The 17878-nt window shown below is 32.5% G+C and overlaps 1 protein-coding gene across 1 annotated transcript in view; it reads right to left on the reverse strand.

Annotated features, from left to right (window-relative positions):
- Positions 1–13275: 13275 nt before the first annotated feature.
- The window catches only part of LOC143070875 (putative methyltransferase-like protein 24), a 93592-nt gene continuing 88989 nt past the window's right edge, over positions 13276–17878 (reverse strand). Inside the window, exon 12 of the mRNA XM_076244988.1 lies at positions 13276–13618. Within this exon, the coding sequence (XP_076101103.1) occupies positions 13343–13618 (276 nt within the window). The 3' untranslated portion in view covers positions 13276–13342. The remainder of the gene's footprint in view (positions 13619–17878) is intronic.

Genomic DNA, 17878 nt, shown 5'->3' on the forward strand with positions numbered 1-17878 from the left:
TCTTTTTTTTCGTTTTTGATTTCTTAAAAACCAAAACGAAAAACGAAAGTGTTTTCATTTTTCGTTTTTGATTTCTTAAAAATTAAAATGAAAAATAAAAGTGTTTTCGTTTTTCGTTTTTGATTTCACAAACAAAAAAAGGAAAAACAAAAGTATTTTCATTTTTCAATTTTGATTTCTCAAAAACTAAAATCGAAAAATGAAAGTGTTTTCATTTTTCATTTTTGATTTCACAAAAACAAAAAACGAAAAACGAAAGTGTATTTATGTTATCTTTCCAACACAGTTTAATTGTCATTCAAAAAATGACAATGTTGTCATTTGTCATTCATTTAAAGGTCGTTAAAGTATACATGCACAGCGGTTGTCAGATCAATACTACTTTAATCGAAGATAATGTCGACGGATGCAAAAGCCTTTAGCAATCGGAACAATATGGATGCGTGAACTTTATTACTTTTAAGTTTAGAAAGGTCGATCCAAGATTATTAGGATCCATCTGCCAGTATTTTACGAACTACGAGGACGATAATGTATTTTGCTTGATTTAATTTTCAAAATTTCCGCAATGTCACAATTCAAACTGGGATATTAAATTGGTTTGTCATTAGGAGCCTATTATGTATTAATTTTGCTTATTTGTGAAGACTATATTAATATAAGGTGACATTAACTAGAGGTCGTTGATGGGGGATTATGGAATCGGGAATAGTGGACAAAAAATATAAACAATAGAGACAATGGACCAAGAAATAAATAAAATAGTTAGAATAATGGTGTTAAAATGTAATGATAAGAGAATAATTGTCAAAAAGTATAAAGAATAGAGAAATATGGCATAAAATATCACAGAATACAGAAATTAAGAACCTCGAATCCAGACCATCATACTAGTTGCCTTAATGAACGTTAGTTTGTCTCTGGGAGATTGATATTGGTTATCATATGGTTTCTCTTTATTTCTATGTCTATTAATTCAGAAGCATGCTTTCATTATTTACCAACATTTTACGTATCACATTATAAAAAAGACTATTATTTTGCAAACTACCATAGATTTCCGGTAATTGTTTTGCATAGACCACACCACATTGGAGTCCCTGTAAAAAAATTTTCAAGTGGACCGCAGTTACCCACCCTACCCCATCATTACATAAAAGTTAATAAACAAATGTCTACGGAAATACTTCTGTCCGAACAATGTGTAAAGGGGAGCTTGGTAGCTGATGTCTGCTTGAGAAAAAAATCAAGGTTGCTGTTTAGCTTATTTTTTGTCAAAGATAGGTCCAAAGTTGGGATCGAACACCGAACCCCATCCTTACCGAAAGTGTAATAAAAATTGTCCTCACTAGGTGCAAAGGGAAGCTGGGTAGCTGGGGTCTACAGTAGAAAAATCCAGGGTGTTGTTCTGCTTAGTTTTTTTTTCTAAAGTAGGTCTAAAGTTGAGGTTGTATACCCTACAAAAACCCTTACCAGACAGTTAATAAAAAAATTCTGCGGCAATACTTTTATCTGCTCTAGGTGAGAACGTAAGCTAGAGATCTAGGGCCTACTTGATCAAAATTACAACTTAATTTATAGCACGGATCAATCTTTTTTCAGCTAATAAATAATTTCCTTGCCCACCATACTTTGAATACAAAAAATAAACCTTTTGTCCAGTCATATTTAAGCGAAATCCACTAGTTCAGAGGTAGAATGTTTTGTAAAAACAGTTTTGTGTGGCAAAAAAAAGTTAAAGCACGAGTGCAACTTTCTTTTCTTTTAATGCAGAATTATTATTACTTAGGTGAAAATTTCATGAACTATTTGACAGGATGCCGATAATAAGGAAAGCTAAATCACCCAATAGTGCAATTTTGCCATCATTAAAAAAAATCATAATTATTTACGATTCTATAAACACTCTCGTCCGGACAGGTGTTGACTTTTTAAAATGTAAAGCGGGCAGTACGCTGTGTAATATATCGAAAGCGATTGATTTTGGCTTTATATAACTAATAATAACATAAGATGTATGTTTCATTATAATTCTACCTTTTTGGAGGACTCCTAAGTGGGGATGCGTTGCATGTGTGCTAATCTAAAAAAAAATCAAATCTTTTATTTTTCTAAACTGCGTTACATGCAAATGCGAAATAATTGGTGTTGTTTGTTCAGTCCAATTTATTTATAAATATTAATTTATTCTTTTGAATAAAAAAAACTACGCATGTAAACTTCAATGAATACAATAGTATTTAATACTAGTAGCCTAAATGTAAAACAATTGCAGCAAGATTTGAGGTTGAAGCGGCTCGATCAAAACGTGAATAGATGAGAAATTGTCATCATTCTTCTAATTAATTACAAAGTATTTTGTGAGAACAAATACTTATATTTTAGTGATGGTGATTCATTGTTGTTTGCCTCAGTCACCTCCAGTGGCAAATATTTCATTCGTGTTCATAACGAGAACACAAGTTTTAAATATAATAGGAAGCACTTCAAATAGTCGTTCGACAATAAGATTAAAAGTAAACTTGAAATACCACTGAATAATGAGAGAAGATTTAATAAGGATAGAAATTTAGCCTTGCAACAGCTCGCTACAATGGGACCACTAACATCATTGAGGAAGAGTTTTCAATTTGCAGAGAGTGATGGTCCTCTCAATCTACTCTGATGTCGGCCATCTCTATTCATACGTGTAGATACCAACATCACATAACGGTATCTAATTTAGATAAGATCATGACTTTAAAATCGCATTAGTAACGGTGATAATTCTGTTAAACTGTATTGTTTATTATGCTCGAGTTTTTGGTATGACTATGCGACCTCTCTCCTGGTTGGTCTCGTGAGAATAAGTTCACCTCGACAGCGAGAGGACTTTAGTCCGAATCCCAAACGGGTCTAACAAAGAGTTTTTTTCTTTCTTTCGAACTGTTAGCTTGTGAACTTACACGTTAAAAATCCATCTCAGTGTGTCGGTCTAGTACAAAGCAGGCTTAATTTTCATATTATATTTCCATATTATAGTTTTGTCCTAAATCTACTGATTTATATCACACCTGCTTTAATTTTCAACGATCGAAATAAAAAAAAATGGTACGTGAAATATTTCTACGGAACACTTGCATTTTTGTCTAAAAAAAATCACTGCTCCCGTATTATTTAGTCTTGTTGCGGTTTAGGCTTTTTATTCTGTATAGGTTTCTTTCTATAACAAAAATCTGTGTGTTGACTCTTAATGTTTTGATTGATATGTGTCGTTGGGTTGATGTCGTATTAATGTATACCTTTAAAATTGTTTTCAAAACCAAATGATGGATTGGGTATAGAAATATTCACATCTCCCGTTCGACAGTATATCTTTGCTAAAATTGGGTGCAGACGTTTGGTTGTTCGGTTGTATAAATAAGCAGCCGCATTTGGTCGAAAAAAAAATAGTCTATGCATGGTGTAGTGAGAGTTTCGCGCTATCTATACGTTAAAAAAAATTGAATAAATCGTTGAAGGGATATACGAACTTTGATTGAAATTTCTAAAAAACGAAAAAGGTCACCTGAATCTCCAAGTAAGCCAGTCGCATGGTTGAATTTAACACTTTAGAAGAAACGAAACGGCCAAAATAAGTTTAGTCTTATTATAAATTGTTGCCAACTTTTTCGTCCGTTTTTGCTTTTATGACAACTTTACCAGATATATATATATAAAGATTTGACAGTAATTGATTCACCAAAACGAGCTCAACTACATGTCGTTGTTTTACGCTTCAACATAAATGCATATGTATGTATACAATGGAGACTGTTTTCTGTTCTACTGCCCTTGTCCTAGATTGGCTGTATACAATCTAACCCCTGACATGGACTACTTTATTAAATGTTTACAAACAAATAAATGCAAAGTACGGTATTGTTAAAGGCCGTACAGTGACCTTTGAACGACTTTGACCCCCCCCCCCCTGCAGAGCTATAGAAAAACAGTACATTAAGGGGTGTTACACAGACTCTTTTTCGATGATACACAGACTCTTCTTAATTGTTACACAGACACTTTTTATGAATAGAATCACTCGTGCATGATCAGTGAGTTCATGGGCACTTTAATTTTCAATTAGATTTGAACTTTTTGGTTCACCGACTTATTTCCTGTCTTTTTATTGGATAAAATATTTACGTTAGCATCAATATCTATTTTCCAAAACATTTCCAGTAAAGTACTATTCATATCAGTACACCAAGGGATTAGACATTTAACTTCAAAGGAGGGGGAGGGTATGGTATAATAAATCAAATTGTCATCACTGTTGGGTTTCTCGTCTGAATATTTTACATTAACTGTGTCAGATGCCTCATTACAGGCTGAACCTTTTATAGGGTGCTCATTATAAAGTTTTAGTTTTTGGTCATTGTTGAAGGGTGTGCAGTGACCTATTATATAGTGACTAACAAGTAAATCACTTGGTCTACATGATTTAAATGGTTGATAGTCGTCTCACCATATCTCCTTAGGCCAAAATAAAAATTGTTTGTTTCCCCTCCCCACACCCAGGTAAAAAATAAGCCCCCTGGGATGGGAAACAGACATTCTTTTAAATGTGGCCTTATTCATGATCTTTTTATTGAAATTCTGTAATAAGAAGATTTTACTAGTCTATAAGTATCACATAAACTTTACATTATCAATAATCCATTAAAATGAAGTCCAGTCAAAATAACCATGCCAGACAGATATATGACAGATAATTTCATGAATTTCATGAATTTTTGAATTTCACAGTTCTTCCATACCCCAAATTTATGGTTAAACGTTTATAGTAACCATAGAAACAGAGAAAAAGACTAAACATAAAAACCATGAAAATGATGTCATTGTCAGATGAAATAAGCCATTCAAAAATGTCAAACATGTACAACTTACATTTATTCCATAATTATGCCAAAAGTAGTGATCCTATACATGTACAATGTAGCTTATAGCTTATGAGAAACATTGATGACCTTCGGCTATTGTCTGCTCTGAAGTTGGGTTGTTGTCTTTTTTGGCACATTCCCCATTTCCAGTGTCAATCTTATTAGGAAGTATAAACTGAGAAACAAACCTAACCATGTTAACATTGTATCAAACTGAAATAAGGGTTGAGATCTCACAAACATGTTTAACCCCGCCGCATTTTTGCGCCTGTCCCAAGTCAGGAGCCTCTGGCCTTTGTTGGTCTTGTATTATTTTAATTTTAGTTTCTTGTGTACAATTTGGAAATTAGTATGGCGTTCATTATCACTGGACTAGTATATATTTGTTTAGGGGCCAGCTGAAGGACGCCTCCGGGTGCGGGAATTTCTCGCTACATTGAAGACCTGTTGGTGACCCTCTGCTGTTGTTTTTTATTTGGTCGGGTTGTTGTCTCTTTGACACATTCCCCATTTCCATTCTCAATTTTATTAATCACTTAAATTATCCATGAAGGTCAAGGTCAGGTCAACCCAACCTGATAGACAAGTAGATCTTTCAAGATACTCATATACAATAAAATGTATCCAATTACATATATAAAATATACAGTATAAGAGAGCATTTCATTGATTAAGTAACAGTATATTTTACATGCAGTCATTGAACCATGAAAATGGGGTCAGGTGCAATGTACATATAATGGCAAACTGAAACATCATAACATATTAATTAGCTACTAGCATCTGAATACAAGACAAAATGTAAAGCTCTATAAAATAGCTTACATCATCACCCCAAGACTGTAATACAAATTTCTTGTATACAACCAACTTTCATGACTTTTGTGTAAGGCGAGACAAAATAAAATGATACTTTGACAGTGGCGTAGCTTTCATGTATGCTCAGATGCTCAAGCATCCACATCATTTTGACCAAAAAAAATGCAGCAGTTTAACTCGGAAGTGTCCAAATGTAACAAGGCTGAGGATATGGGGATAACGTCCAGTCATTTTCGAAGCAGCATGCCCGGTCTTTTATTTAGGATAATTTAGTTTATGTAAACAAGATAGTTGAATCACAATATAGTGTTTCAAGTTAACATTTGTTCGTAAAAACAAAAAGTCATCGGCTAAGGAAAGCGAAGAGGACTGATACGCAGACCCGTGGACATGTTTCATCTGAAATTGAACCTAGTGGAGAGATGGCTTCTCTTTTGCAACTATAGCAACTGACAACTAAAACACCATATCCTGATATCGTTTCTTGCGATATGGTAAACGAAGTGATGAAAAAATCAATTTGTAATATATCGTGATAAGTCCTAGGCTTATGAATTCCCGTTTCTATCTGGGTTCAAATACTAATATTATTTTCAATCAGTAAAGAACAACGATCCAATGTTCCCCGCCATGCACAATTACATGTCATACTTTATCTATCAAAGGGCAAGGAAAAAGAGAATCACTTTTTTTCTTTATCTTTTTTTATTTTCAATATCTTAAGAGAAATAAATGCATCACAGGAAATGAAATGGAATTTTCATTACAATTTATATTTCAAAGGGTCATAACTGGTTAAAATATTTGATTACGACTTATGTTCCAAATTGTCAAAGACATTGCTTATGTATGAGTTTCACTTAATCTGACAAGAATTGTACACATGAGAGTGCTATATGTAACAAGACCGACGATCGAAAATCAAAAACCCAAGGTTGTAGACTCAAATTCCTAGGACTTCAGTCCTATATTCCGAAGTTCCTAAATTATACAGAAGTGCCGCTGTAATGGGGTCCGTTTTTGATACATTGTATGTCAAATATGAGATTGGGTTCGAAAACTTTACATCAAATGTTTATGAATTGAATGATGATAGTTTCGAGGAAACAATAAAATTTGGTTAACAATAAAAATATATGAACTAGTGCCCGTGGGTATTTTTAATTTAAACAAAAATCTAACTAGTGTCGGATTCTGGGGGAGTACATGTGCTTAAATAAAAAAACAATCTGCATAAAAAGGTCCAAAATATTTTTCGCCTCGCTCCGCTCGGCGAAACATACACATCAATTCAACCCTGGCTACGCCACTGTTTGAAGTACATGTATTGTTTAATATGTTTGACTACTATTATAAAATGCCAGTTTCAGAATGAACAGTAATTTAGAAGATTATTAAAATACATGTAGATACATTCAGACTATTATAACTATACAGCAAGCTGTCATTCGACTCTAACCAACAACCATGCCAGGGCTGTAAAGCTTGTCTAGGTTGGTAAAAACGTCCATCATCATGCATATATATGACACTAACCAATAGTGATGGACCGTGACAGACCCTCATGGAAAGTAAAGGAGGTTTAACACTCCCTGGTGGTACATGTAGCCAACAATAGCAATGGCAGCATAGAAACTCTTATTATATCCAAATTCTTATTTCAAATGAATAATTATCCAAGGTGAATCAGATGATGTATGATCATGATGCTGCACTTTTAGTATTGACAATGATTGATATATATTCACTGAAACTAGAAATTTCCATTATTCCAATTTTCTATTCTTAATGATATAACTATCCAAGATAATCATGGAATTAAGATATGATGCACTACTAATATTCCTAGAAAACTTTAAATTCTCTTTATTTCAAATTGTTAATATTACTTATTTCAAATATATATATATGTATATATATATACATCAAAGGTATGCTCTGTCACCAAGTAATGTAGTACATTGTATTTCCTACATTTTTTCTATGAATTGTAAGTTTGCTATTTGTTCAATTCACAATTCTCTTTTTGTCCAATCAGATCATCCCATCAACTGTACATCATGACATAATGCTGTTAGCTCTATCAACGTTATTTCCAAACCAATAAGTAACACAAAATTATGAATGAATCCACCATTTCACAATTTATAGCTACAGGTACAAATGAGGTACCATATGAGAGTAACTTAGTGACACTATATATTTCCTATATATACATTGATAGACATGATATATGCCGCTTCATAATCTGGCTGGGAATCATGCATATATTTAAGTTCTACAAAATTAAGAGCACAACAAATCATTTATAACAAAATAATGAGTCATACCCGGTAAAATCTTAAATTTCTTATCACAAAAGATGAAAAGTGTTAAAAATTGTTGTTAAGGACGCAATGCCGTCTCATCATTTGGAATCAGGCATGTCAGGGCACAATATCAATATACTCTTTTTTTTTGCCCCGGGCAATTTTGAGGTTATTGCATATATACAAACCCAAGCCTTGAACATGTTGAAGGTATTCATAACACATATGTGACAAATTATAATTATTGTACATCACCCACCAGTGGCTATATAAATAGGTATATCATCGTCGTAACTAGTCCGAGATTACTCTGACGTCCAAACGTAACTAGTCCGAGATTACTCTGATGTCCAAACGGCTGTTTTGCCAGACAAGCTTGTCTCGGACTACATCGTAACATGTGAAGATTGGTTGGTTATTGGTTAATAAAAAAAAAGTGACAAATATTTCATGCAAATTTAGGACGTGACAGTTATCAATACATTAACATACAATATGTAGGATTACTCGATCAGGGGTTTAGGTCTTGTAACTGTTGTATAGCCTATAGGCCATCCCGCACAACCATACCATTGTGAATACCCCACATGTCAATGCATGTTAGGCAATAAACAGGGGTGGATCCAGCCATTTTTAAAAGGGGGTTTAAACCATACTTGTTTATATGTAACTTTTTAAATCATGCATGATTAAAACTAATTTTATTACAATAAACGGAAAACGATAAAAGACAGAGTTATATCTATATATTTTTTCCCTGCCTCAAATTTACTCAAATGCAATTTATATAGGTAACATAAAAAGATAAATGATAATGCATTCATTTACAATATTTAAAAATAGGTACATCTTAAATTTAATTTAACATATTAAGATCACGTTTTCAAGTGTTCACGGCCGACATCCGTTATTATTAAATAAGGGTGTAAAAATGAATGACAAATTCTTCACCACGTACGGCAGTCTGTAATTGCATATAAAACGTATTGCAATCACTTGTAAACCATTAAATATAAAGGTTCAGGTGCTTATATTCAATAATCAAATATTATTTCGGCAATCTGTTGATTTTTTTTAGTCAATTCGCGGCGATTTGTGCAGCAGTATGACTTTGGGCTACTTTTTTTATTTATATAATTATAAAACAGTGTTAAATAATTAAATAGGAAGAAGTTAGAATTCAAATTGAATATTTGTTTTATTTAAATAACATGATTAAGGGGACGTGGTAGACTTTCAGTTAAAAAAATCGTCTTCTTTCACAGTTTTATTTTATTCTTGAAAGGGGAACAACCCCTGATAAATAATGGGAAAGTTTCACTCGTTTTGTGTCCAAATTATTAAAATCTGAACACGACTGGACACGGTCTGACAACATCTTGACGTCAGTTTGTATCCATGGTCTTGACGTTTTCCTCTAGCGGTAAATCCAGTCAATTAAGATACGATCAGACCAAAATGACCGTTTCAGACTGAAATCGTGCTACTAGTGACACTATTCCAGATATAATTAGACTTATATTTTTGTAGGAAAGTATGAAATCTAGATTTCATATATTTGTTTTTCTTAATTGTTTTATACATAAATATGCTGTTAGTGTTCTTACTTTTGTGACTATTATTTAATTTCAGGCAATGCATATATACAATGTAACTTACTGCATGCAAAAGTGTATGCGCACTGAACATCAGACCAAACTTTGGCTTATAAAACTTATAAATAAACTCATCATAGATACCAGGACTAAATTTTGTATATACATGTACGCCAGACGCGCGTTTCTATATATATAAGACCTGTAAAAATCATCTCCAGAGGCCAAAATAATAACATGACAAATTATATGTTCTAAAATTCAGCTTTGGTCTTTAAATTCAAAACCTTATTGTGAAGATGGAAAGGTTTTGCTCATTGTTAAAGGCCATATGGTGACCTGTCATGGTTCACTTTTACCATGTATACATCAATTGGCAATCATACATTATTTTGATACTAGTCCTAGAGCAAAATTTTTACTAATGGTTATAATTGGTTGGGATTTAACAACCTGGGGCCCTGAATGAACTATTAAGGGTGCTGGTTTTCACCAGGTTTCATTCAACATTGTAGCAGCTACATGTACATACATGAAGATCTACAATCTCCAAGGATTTCTTACTACAGAAAGTGTGCATGTACAAATGTACATGTAGCTAGCATAGCGGCTAAATAGTTCAAGATCTCTGCTAGGTTAGATACAATTCAGTATTTAAAAATTTATGTAGCCCTAAGAAGTTGCTACTATATTGTCAGAGGTTTCCACCAAGTGCAGATGACTTAAAATCAATCAAACCCATATACATGCAGAGCACTAAACATGATAAAGACGGTCGAAACTAACCCTTAGCCTAAACCATGATTATACCAGTATGACTAGCTTTAACTATAAAACCTTGACTAATTAGCCCACATGGAATCCTTTATTACCCTTAATGCCTTCATAAACATGTGAATAAAGTGAAAGAAGACCAAATCATGTACACATGTCATATTAAACAACACAAAACAGAAGTGTGCCCCATCACAAATATTCATGTTTAGCTAAAGCAATATTATAATTACCTATATACGCTGCTTTAAGATTTGGTATCTTATGAAGCCTTTCAACCTGGTCCTTCATGATGAAAACTAGCGGGCAACACACTATTATTTTCCCAATGGCATTGACATTGTTGACATTCAATTCCCGTTGCACTGGAATACATAATTGAAAAGGCAAGGATTTGCCTAAACCTGTTGGAAGTACGGCCAAACAGTCATCTTTCGCTATTATGCACTTCAGAATTTCCAATTGCTCTGCTTTTAATTCCTCAACGCCAAACTAGGGTAGAACTTTACCGATTGCTCCTTCTATTTCGCTGGACGTCGCCATTTTGGTTGTTTAACCGAACAACAGTAATAAAACGATCGTTGATTGGATAAAAAGAAGGATTTTCCTTGGTCGAATAAAGGTTATAACCTTATTGAAAATTTGACCTCTGACGTGAACTTAAATTGGATGTTGTTAGATCTCCCACGCAGCGACCAAGCATTAAAAAATGAGCGAGTGAGAGATTTAATTTTAATTAGATTGAATTCGGAAAGTCCATAATCATATGGTTTAATCAAATAATAAAACGCATAAAAAACGAATGGACAAGAACTGTCATTTTCCCTGGTATGCCTAGATGTTTTGGCAATATTAAGAATTTAAAAAATGGCCAACATTATCATGGAAACTGGGCGAAAGTTTAACATTGGCCCTATTGGAAAACACATTGAAGCTGTTTTTCCTGCAAGAATATAAGATCAAACCTTCTACAACTTAATGGAAATGTAACATGGCATGTCCCAAAGTGGCACCTGTCTTTATAATTTAGAAAATGGTACCCGTTACCATGGAAATAGCAAAAATGTCAAAAAATCTAACAATGCTCCAAACTTAATGAAACTCATTATAAATGGTTCATGTTAAGTAAAGATAAGAATTTGGACTTTGGAATTTCCAAAATGGCCGCCGTTGCCATGGAAACTTTAAAAAAAAAGGAAAAGTTGAAAATGCCCTAAACTTCGGTAAAATTTACAGACGGATGCGTAGTAATGTAATTTTATGCATTCACTGCTTCAAATTGTAAATTGGTTGAAGTTAAGTGGCAGTGTGGGATGGGTGCCATCCGCTATTGCTTGCAATGGCAAATATAGTTGATGTTATTCTTCCACACATTTTGTCCACGCTATTTCTCGGAATTGAATGGACCAATGTTGATGGAATTAAGTTCAGTAGTTTTGTGATTTTACTTTGTATACCATAATGTGAACCACGATGTGAAGTTGTTCACCTGACTTTGGAATTTGCAAGATGGCTGCCGTTACCATGGAAACAGAACGAATGTAAAAAAAATCGTTTTAAGTATATAACTTGAGTATGCCTGAACTGAAAATTATCAAAGTATATATATTGGTGGTGTCAACTATATACAGGTTTTAGATGATTTTAAAATCTTTGGAACTGCTATATTACCATATTTAATAGTAACGCTCATCATCTAGGTAAGAAGAATATTCGATTTATGAAACGAACACTATTAAGTATTAAGCCTTGGCTGTATCCAGATAATCGACAGTTGTACAAAACCAAGAGTAAAGCAGTTACATACAGATAGTACGCAACACATGTTTAAACCTCATACAAAATGAGTTTGCATTTGTAACATACATCGAGACTGATCGAATTTCTGTGCGTTGGTACGATAACGTCGTCTGATTTCCTTGCATTCATTACAATATAAGTTCAGACTTACCACGTTGACAACAAACAACCATAATACCTTTTCAATAACATAAAGAATAACCCTCAAACATTTTTTTTTGGGGTGTGTGTGATTATTTAGTATAACCAATTCATGTTGAAGAAATGTAAATTATTACAATGTCTACAATCTTTGGTGTGTTTTTGCGATTTTACGATCGGGGTTATAAGAAAGTTATAAACATGAACTGGTGTCACAGAGATAATTCTCGCTTATTTGCAGTTGAAAAAATGTAAATGTTAAAATTAAAATTTTCCAAAATATTCGAACTCTATGGAAACTAGTAGTGCCAATGTTAATACAACTGCATACCAAACAATACCACTGACTTTTCATGAGAAGTTCACTTTAAACAAACCTAAATACAAACCTATACAAGAAAAAAAACCACAATTTCACAGTTAATAAACTATAACTGAGGGGCCAGGTCAAATTATGTGCCAATGATAATAGCCTATATCATTGACCTACTACTAGTTATTCCCCATAAACTGATCTAATCACAAACTAGTACATGAAAACTAAGCAAAAATTTCAAAGTCAATAGACCATGACTGAGGGAGTTGGGCCAAATAATCTCAATTGAAATAAAATATGCCAATGCTAATACAAATGCAAACCAATTATCATTAAATTACTTCTAGACTTAATCACAAACTAATACATGACAAATAAGCAAATATTTCAAAGGCAATAGACTATAACTCAGGAGGAAGGATCAAATAATTTCCATAATATTGGGATGTGTAAATGCTTATACAACTACATACCAAATATTATTGACTTACCACTAATAGTTCACCTTAAGTTAGACAGAAACAAAACATTGTTGACGCCACCACCGACGAATGAAACATCATACCTATGTCTCATTTTTTGACTCCGTCAAGCAAGAAAAAGTCGAAAAGAGATCAGTCTGAATTAAGTCAGTTTTAATTGATAATATTACAGATACACGTTGTTTATGAAGTCTACTATATCATATTACATTCGCACAAAATAGACTTCGTAACAAGAAGAGTGCTGGACAAATCTGCCTTGTATCAAATTTGATTTTGCTGGATTTCTGTGATACCAATAAATTCTAAATCCCTCGTTGTATATTTCTCTAAGAATTATAAGTTTTTCCAATGAAGCTGATGAACCATGGAATTCTACTAACAGCTGTGTGGTGTGTCTGAGAGCTCCGGTTTGGATAATATTTGGAAGAGACGCCCATTCAGAGTTTTCTATGTCCATCTTTAAAACGTTTACATTTCTCTGAAACATATAAAAACCACCTACTTGAAGATGTATTATCTACTTAAAGGAGAAATTACAGAAAAATACATCAATAGTATTTCTTTTTTTATTTATCAGTCAGGGGCATTACTTAAACAAGTAACATTTAAAATTTCCTATCCAAGTAATGTTGAAAACGAGGCTATTTTAAGTATTACTTATATAAGTAACTTTTCTAATTATTATTTTTATAGGTGTCCAACTATACAGATTTTACTAGCTTTAACACATTTTCACGGTCATCTGGTTATTTTTCCCATGAAATATAAAATCTAATCTTTCTGAAACACTAATTGCCTTTCTGACGCACGTATCTTTCATATCGACGCTTTTGGGTCAAATATTGGTCTCTTGGGACTATTAAAGTATCATTTTCCTCAAAAATCTTGAAGGTAGACAAATATAAATAGATAGAAACTTGTGAATTAATTAAGACTTGAAGTTATTTATAATTTGTAACCCAAAACAATTACATATGTTCCTTAAATAAGTGTTATTACTCATTCTTTCAAAGATGTACAAAATAACTTATTCAAGTAATATTTTTGTCAATATTTTGAAAGTAGACCTTTATCTCTATTATTCTCTAAAATGTAATGAATTGTTCATTTTATGATATAAAATGATGTAAAAATTCATGAAAACTACATTTATTCCATGCTTCTATTGAAATTTAAAATAACTGTAATGAGTAATTTTATAATTTTTTAAAACAAAAATATATTAAGTAACTAACAAAATTACTTGTTAAAGTAATGCCCCTGACTGTTTATTACAATCTACTAATTTAGATAGGTCATAACCATACACACGTGGTCCAAAAACATACTGTTGGGTGCAAACCAACCATTACATAAAGTAAGCGCAAGTAGACGCCACGTGCACATTTTCATGTTTTCGATAATTGTCAAAATGTAATGTATAACGTCTACCTGAGTAAACGCGCGTTTTCTCTGTGTTTGTTTAGTCAGAATTTAACAAGTTTATTTTTAACGTGCAATTAAAAGTAAACAGGCGTTTACTACAGATTTCACAAGTGTATTTTAATGTACTTATATATTATGGAGTAATATCATTGACTGTAATCAAATATGCAAATCGAAAATAAACTGTTGGTAATTTTGAAGTACCTTATCATGTGATATGGTAGGTCAGTGTATATAGGATACGACGAACATCAGCGTTAACGCGGGGTTACTACAAAATGTGCGTTTATTTTAACCAAAATAGAAGTAGAGTTTTTCACGTTAACGTAGAAGAACACGCGAAAGTAAAAACCAGTTTATTCTTGACACCATTAGAAGACGCGCCGTTTTCATGGAGGTGAACGAGAAATGAACGCCCGTTTACTTTCTATATCTACAGAAATTTCGAAGTTAATTCAGAGTTAAAGTTGAGTTTTCCTATATAACTAGCAATACGGTTTGAAGTATACATGTTCGCTTAAACTTTTCGCAGTGTGGAGCAGGATCTGATTATCCTTCCGGAACACCTGGGATTACCCCCAGTTGTTAGAGACACAACATATTTCAGTTGCCCGTACGTCCTATTATTTTTACAGAAATAAATAAAGTGCATAATTTCTTATTTTTTCCCCAAACAAGTACAGCTAAACCAGTTTTCTCCAATATTAATTTGTAGTTCTTTGATATCATCACACCAGTATGAGCTTGTTTTGTAGTTTATGTGTCCTTACTTATTCATTTATCACTCATATATTTAGCTGAAATAGATATAGCATTTAGAGTTTCTTAACATTGACAAAACAATTTTTGTGAAAAAAGAATGTGATTGTGATTGTATTTCAGCAAGATTAAATAGTCATCTTTCCATGCAAATGTCATAAATATGTTTATTTTTCTAGCACTGATAAGCACAATCAAGGAAACTAGATTATGTATGGGGATATTTAACTTAATGCATACATTAGAAATAGACAAACAGTCAACCTCGAATTCCAAATAGTAAAGTTGACTTCATCTCTTCTCTTTGCTATCTTTCACCCCTCTTCTAGTACATGTATAGTCAAAAAGTTTTTTTAGGATAACAGTTAACTTCCATCTAAAGAATCTTGTTATATTGCCTTTATAACATGGAAATGCTTGAAGAATGTTAGGCAAGCTGTAAAATGTGGAATGGACTGTACTCTCATTTGACATAATTTGGTGTAAAAACTGTTTATTTCGTTTAGATTAATAATAAATAGTCAATTCACTTTCCATGCAAATGTCATGAATATGTTTATTTTTCTAGCACTGATAAGCACAATCAAGGAAAATAGATAATGTATGGGGATATTTAACTTAATGCATACATTGGAAATAGACAAACAGTCAACTTCGAATTCCAAATGGTGAAGTTGACTTCATCTCTTCGTAAATTTGACGGACGCCATCACGACTTGGTTGACCGTAATTGAATAACTGTTTTATATCGGTATGTTTCCTTATTTCGTAACTACAATCCCCGTCCCTTTTCACGAACATGACCTTACGAATAAGACGTTATACCGCATTTGTATTATCACGAGCAACACGACGGTGCATATGTGGAGCATGATCTGCTCACCCTTCCAGAGCATCTGAGATCAACCACAGATTTTGGTGGGGTTCGTGTTGCTCTGTCTTCATTTTTCTATGTTGTATCTTGTGTTCTATTATTTGTCTATTTGTCTGTTTTCTTTTTTTTTTTGCAATGACTTTGTCAGTTTCGATCTAGGAGTTTGACTGTGCCTTTGCTATCTTTCACCCCTCTTCTAGTACATGTATTGTCAAAAAGTTAAAATAACAGTTAACTTCCATCTAAAGAATCTTGTTATATTGCCTTTATAATATGGAAATGCTTGAAGAATGTTAGGCAAGCTGTAAAATGTGGAATGAACTCTCATTTGACATAATTTGGTGTAAAAACTGTTTATTTCAGTCAGATTAATTATGAATAGAGTTGGAAATCCAATTATTCCGCCTGAATCTTTATGTTTTACTTCTGTGTTGATTTTAATTATCATGTATTTAAGTTTCGTTCACTCCTTAAGTTAATGAAAGATTTAAAAAAAAAAAGGTGAAAATCTGACAGCTTGGCTTGGGTAGGTGTATAATCTTTAAAAAAAAATGTTAGTAAGAAAAGTGCAGACTTTTATTCTTTATTGTTATATGTTTCCTAGTAACAGTTCGATGCATCATTGATGTAATGACAGGTTTCAAGTTTGAGAAGTCTTTGTTAAGGTAGTATTTGCATTCTCGAATTTAGGTTACTCTTTGTGTTCCCTACTTAAGTCAATGTATCTGAACAGTGTGATAGGACAAAAAATACAGTATCAACTAAACATACTTTTCCAAACTGAGGGATGAATCTGGTGTAAAAAAAATATGAAGTAAATTTACATACAGGTGAAAATAAATGTTTGATATTTTATTTTAATTTTGTATTCACTGCAAGATAAAAGACATTAACACACTAGCGGCCATAGGTTTTTAAGGATAACAAAAAAAGTAATCTGTCATTATACATACTTAAATTCATTTCTAAATATTATATTAAAAGTACTTCAGTAAACTGTGTATGTAGAATGTTGGGCATTGATAGAAAGTGATGAAAATTCTAATAAGGCTATCTTTATCCCTTATGGGCCAGGAAATACTATCGGGCCATCTTTACTCTTACATATAAATATGAGGTTAACAATCGCATAGTATTTGAATGAATGCAAAAAAATGAAGTAGTGGGTTTATTGTTCACACACATATCTATAACAGGTACTTATTCTAAGCTATACAAAACATCGATGGCACGATTATCGGAGACTACACTAAAAAAATTACTTGAATTTACTGAAAACAAGTATTAATTTTACTCAAATTCAGTAAAAAACAAGTAAAAATGTTTGACAAAGAATGAGTAATTAACGTAATGCCAAGTAGTTACCTAGTAATTAAATTTAAGTATTTTTTCAATGTATCTTAAATAATTCTTTAAATAAATACTAAGTAATTCTTTGAATTATTAATTTTATATATCTATAAATAATTTACAAATTAAATTTTTTTTTTTATCATAAATGCATATAATTTGAAAAAGTAACATATCGTTTTTAAGAATGATCATGTACTATATCCCTTGTTATAATCCATTTCTATTCTTGTTTGTTATATAAGTTAACATGGGCTACCTCCCGGCAACTCTTTGTGCTACATTTTTATTTAATTGAAATAGTACACAAAGAGAAGCAGGAAACATGAA

This window comes from Mytilus galloprovincialis, chromosome 1 (assembly GCF_965363235.1).
Source record: "Mytilus galloprovincialis chromosome 1, xbMytGall1.hap1.1, whole genome shotgun sequence".
NCBI classification, from domain to species: Eukaryota; Metazoa; Mollusca; class Bivalvia; order Mytilida; family Mytilidae; genus Mytilus; species Mytilus galloprovincialis.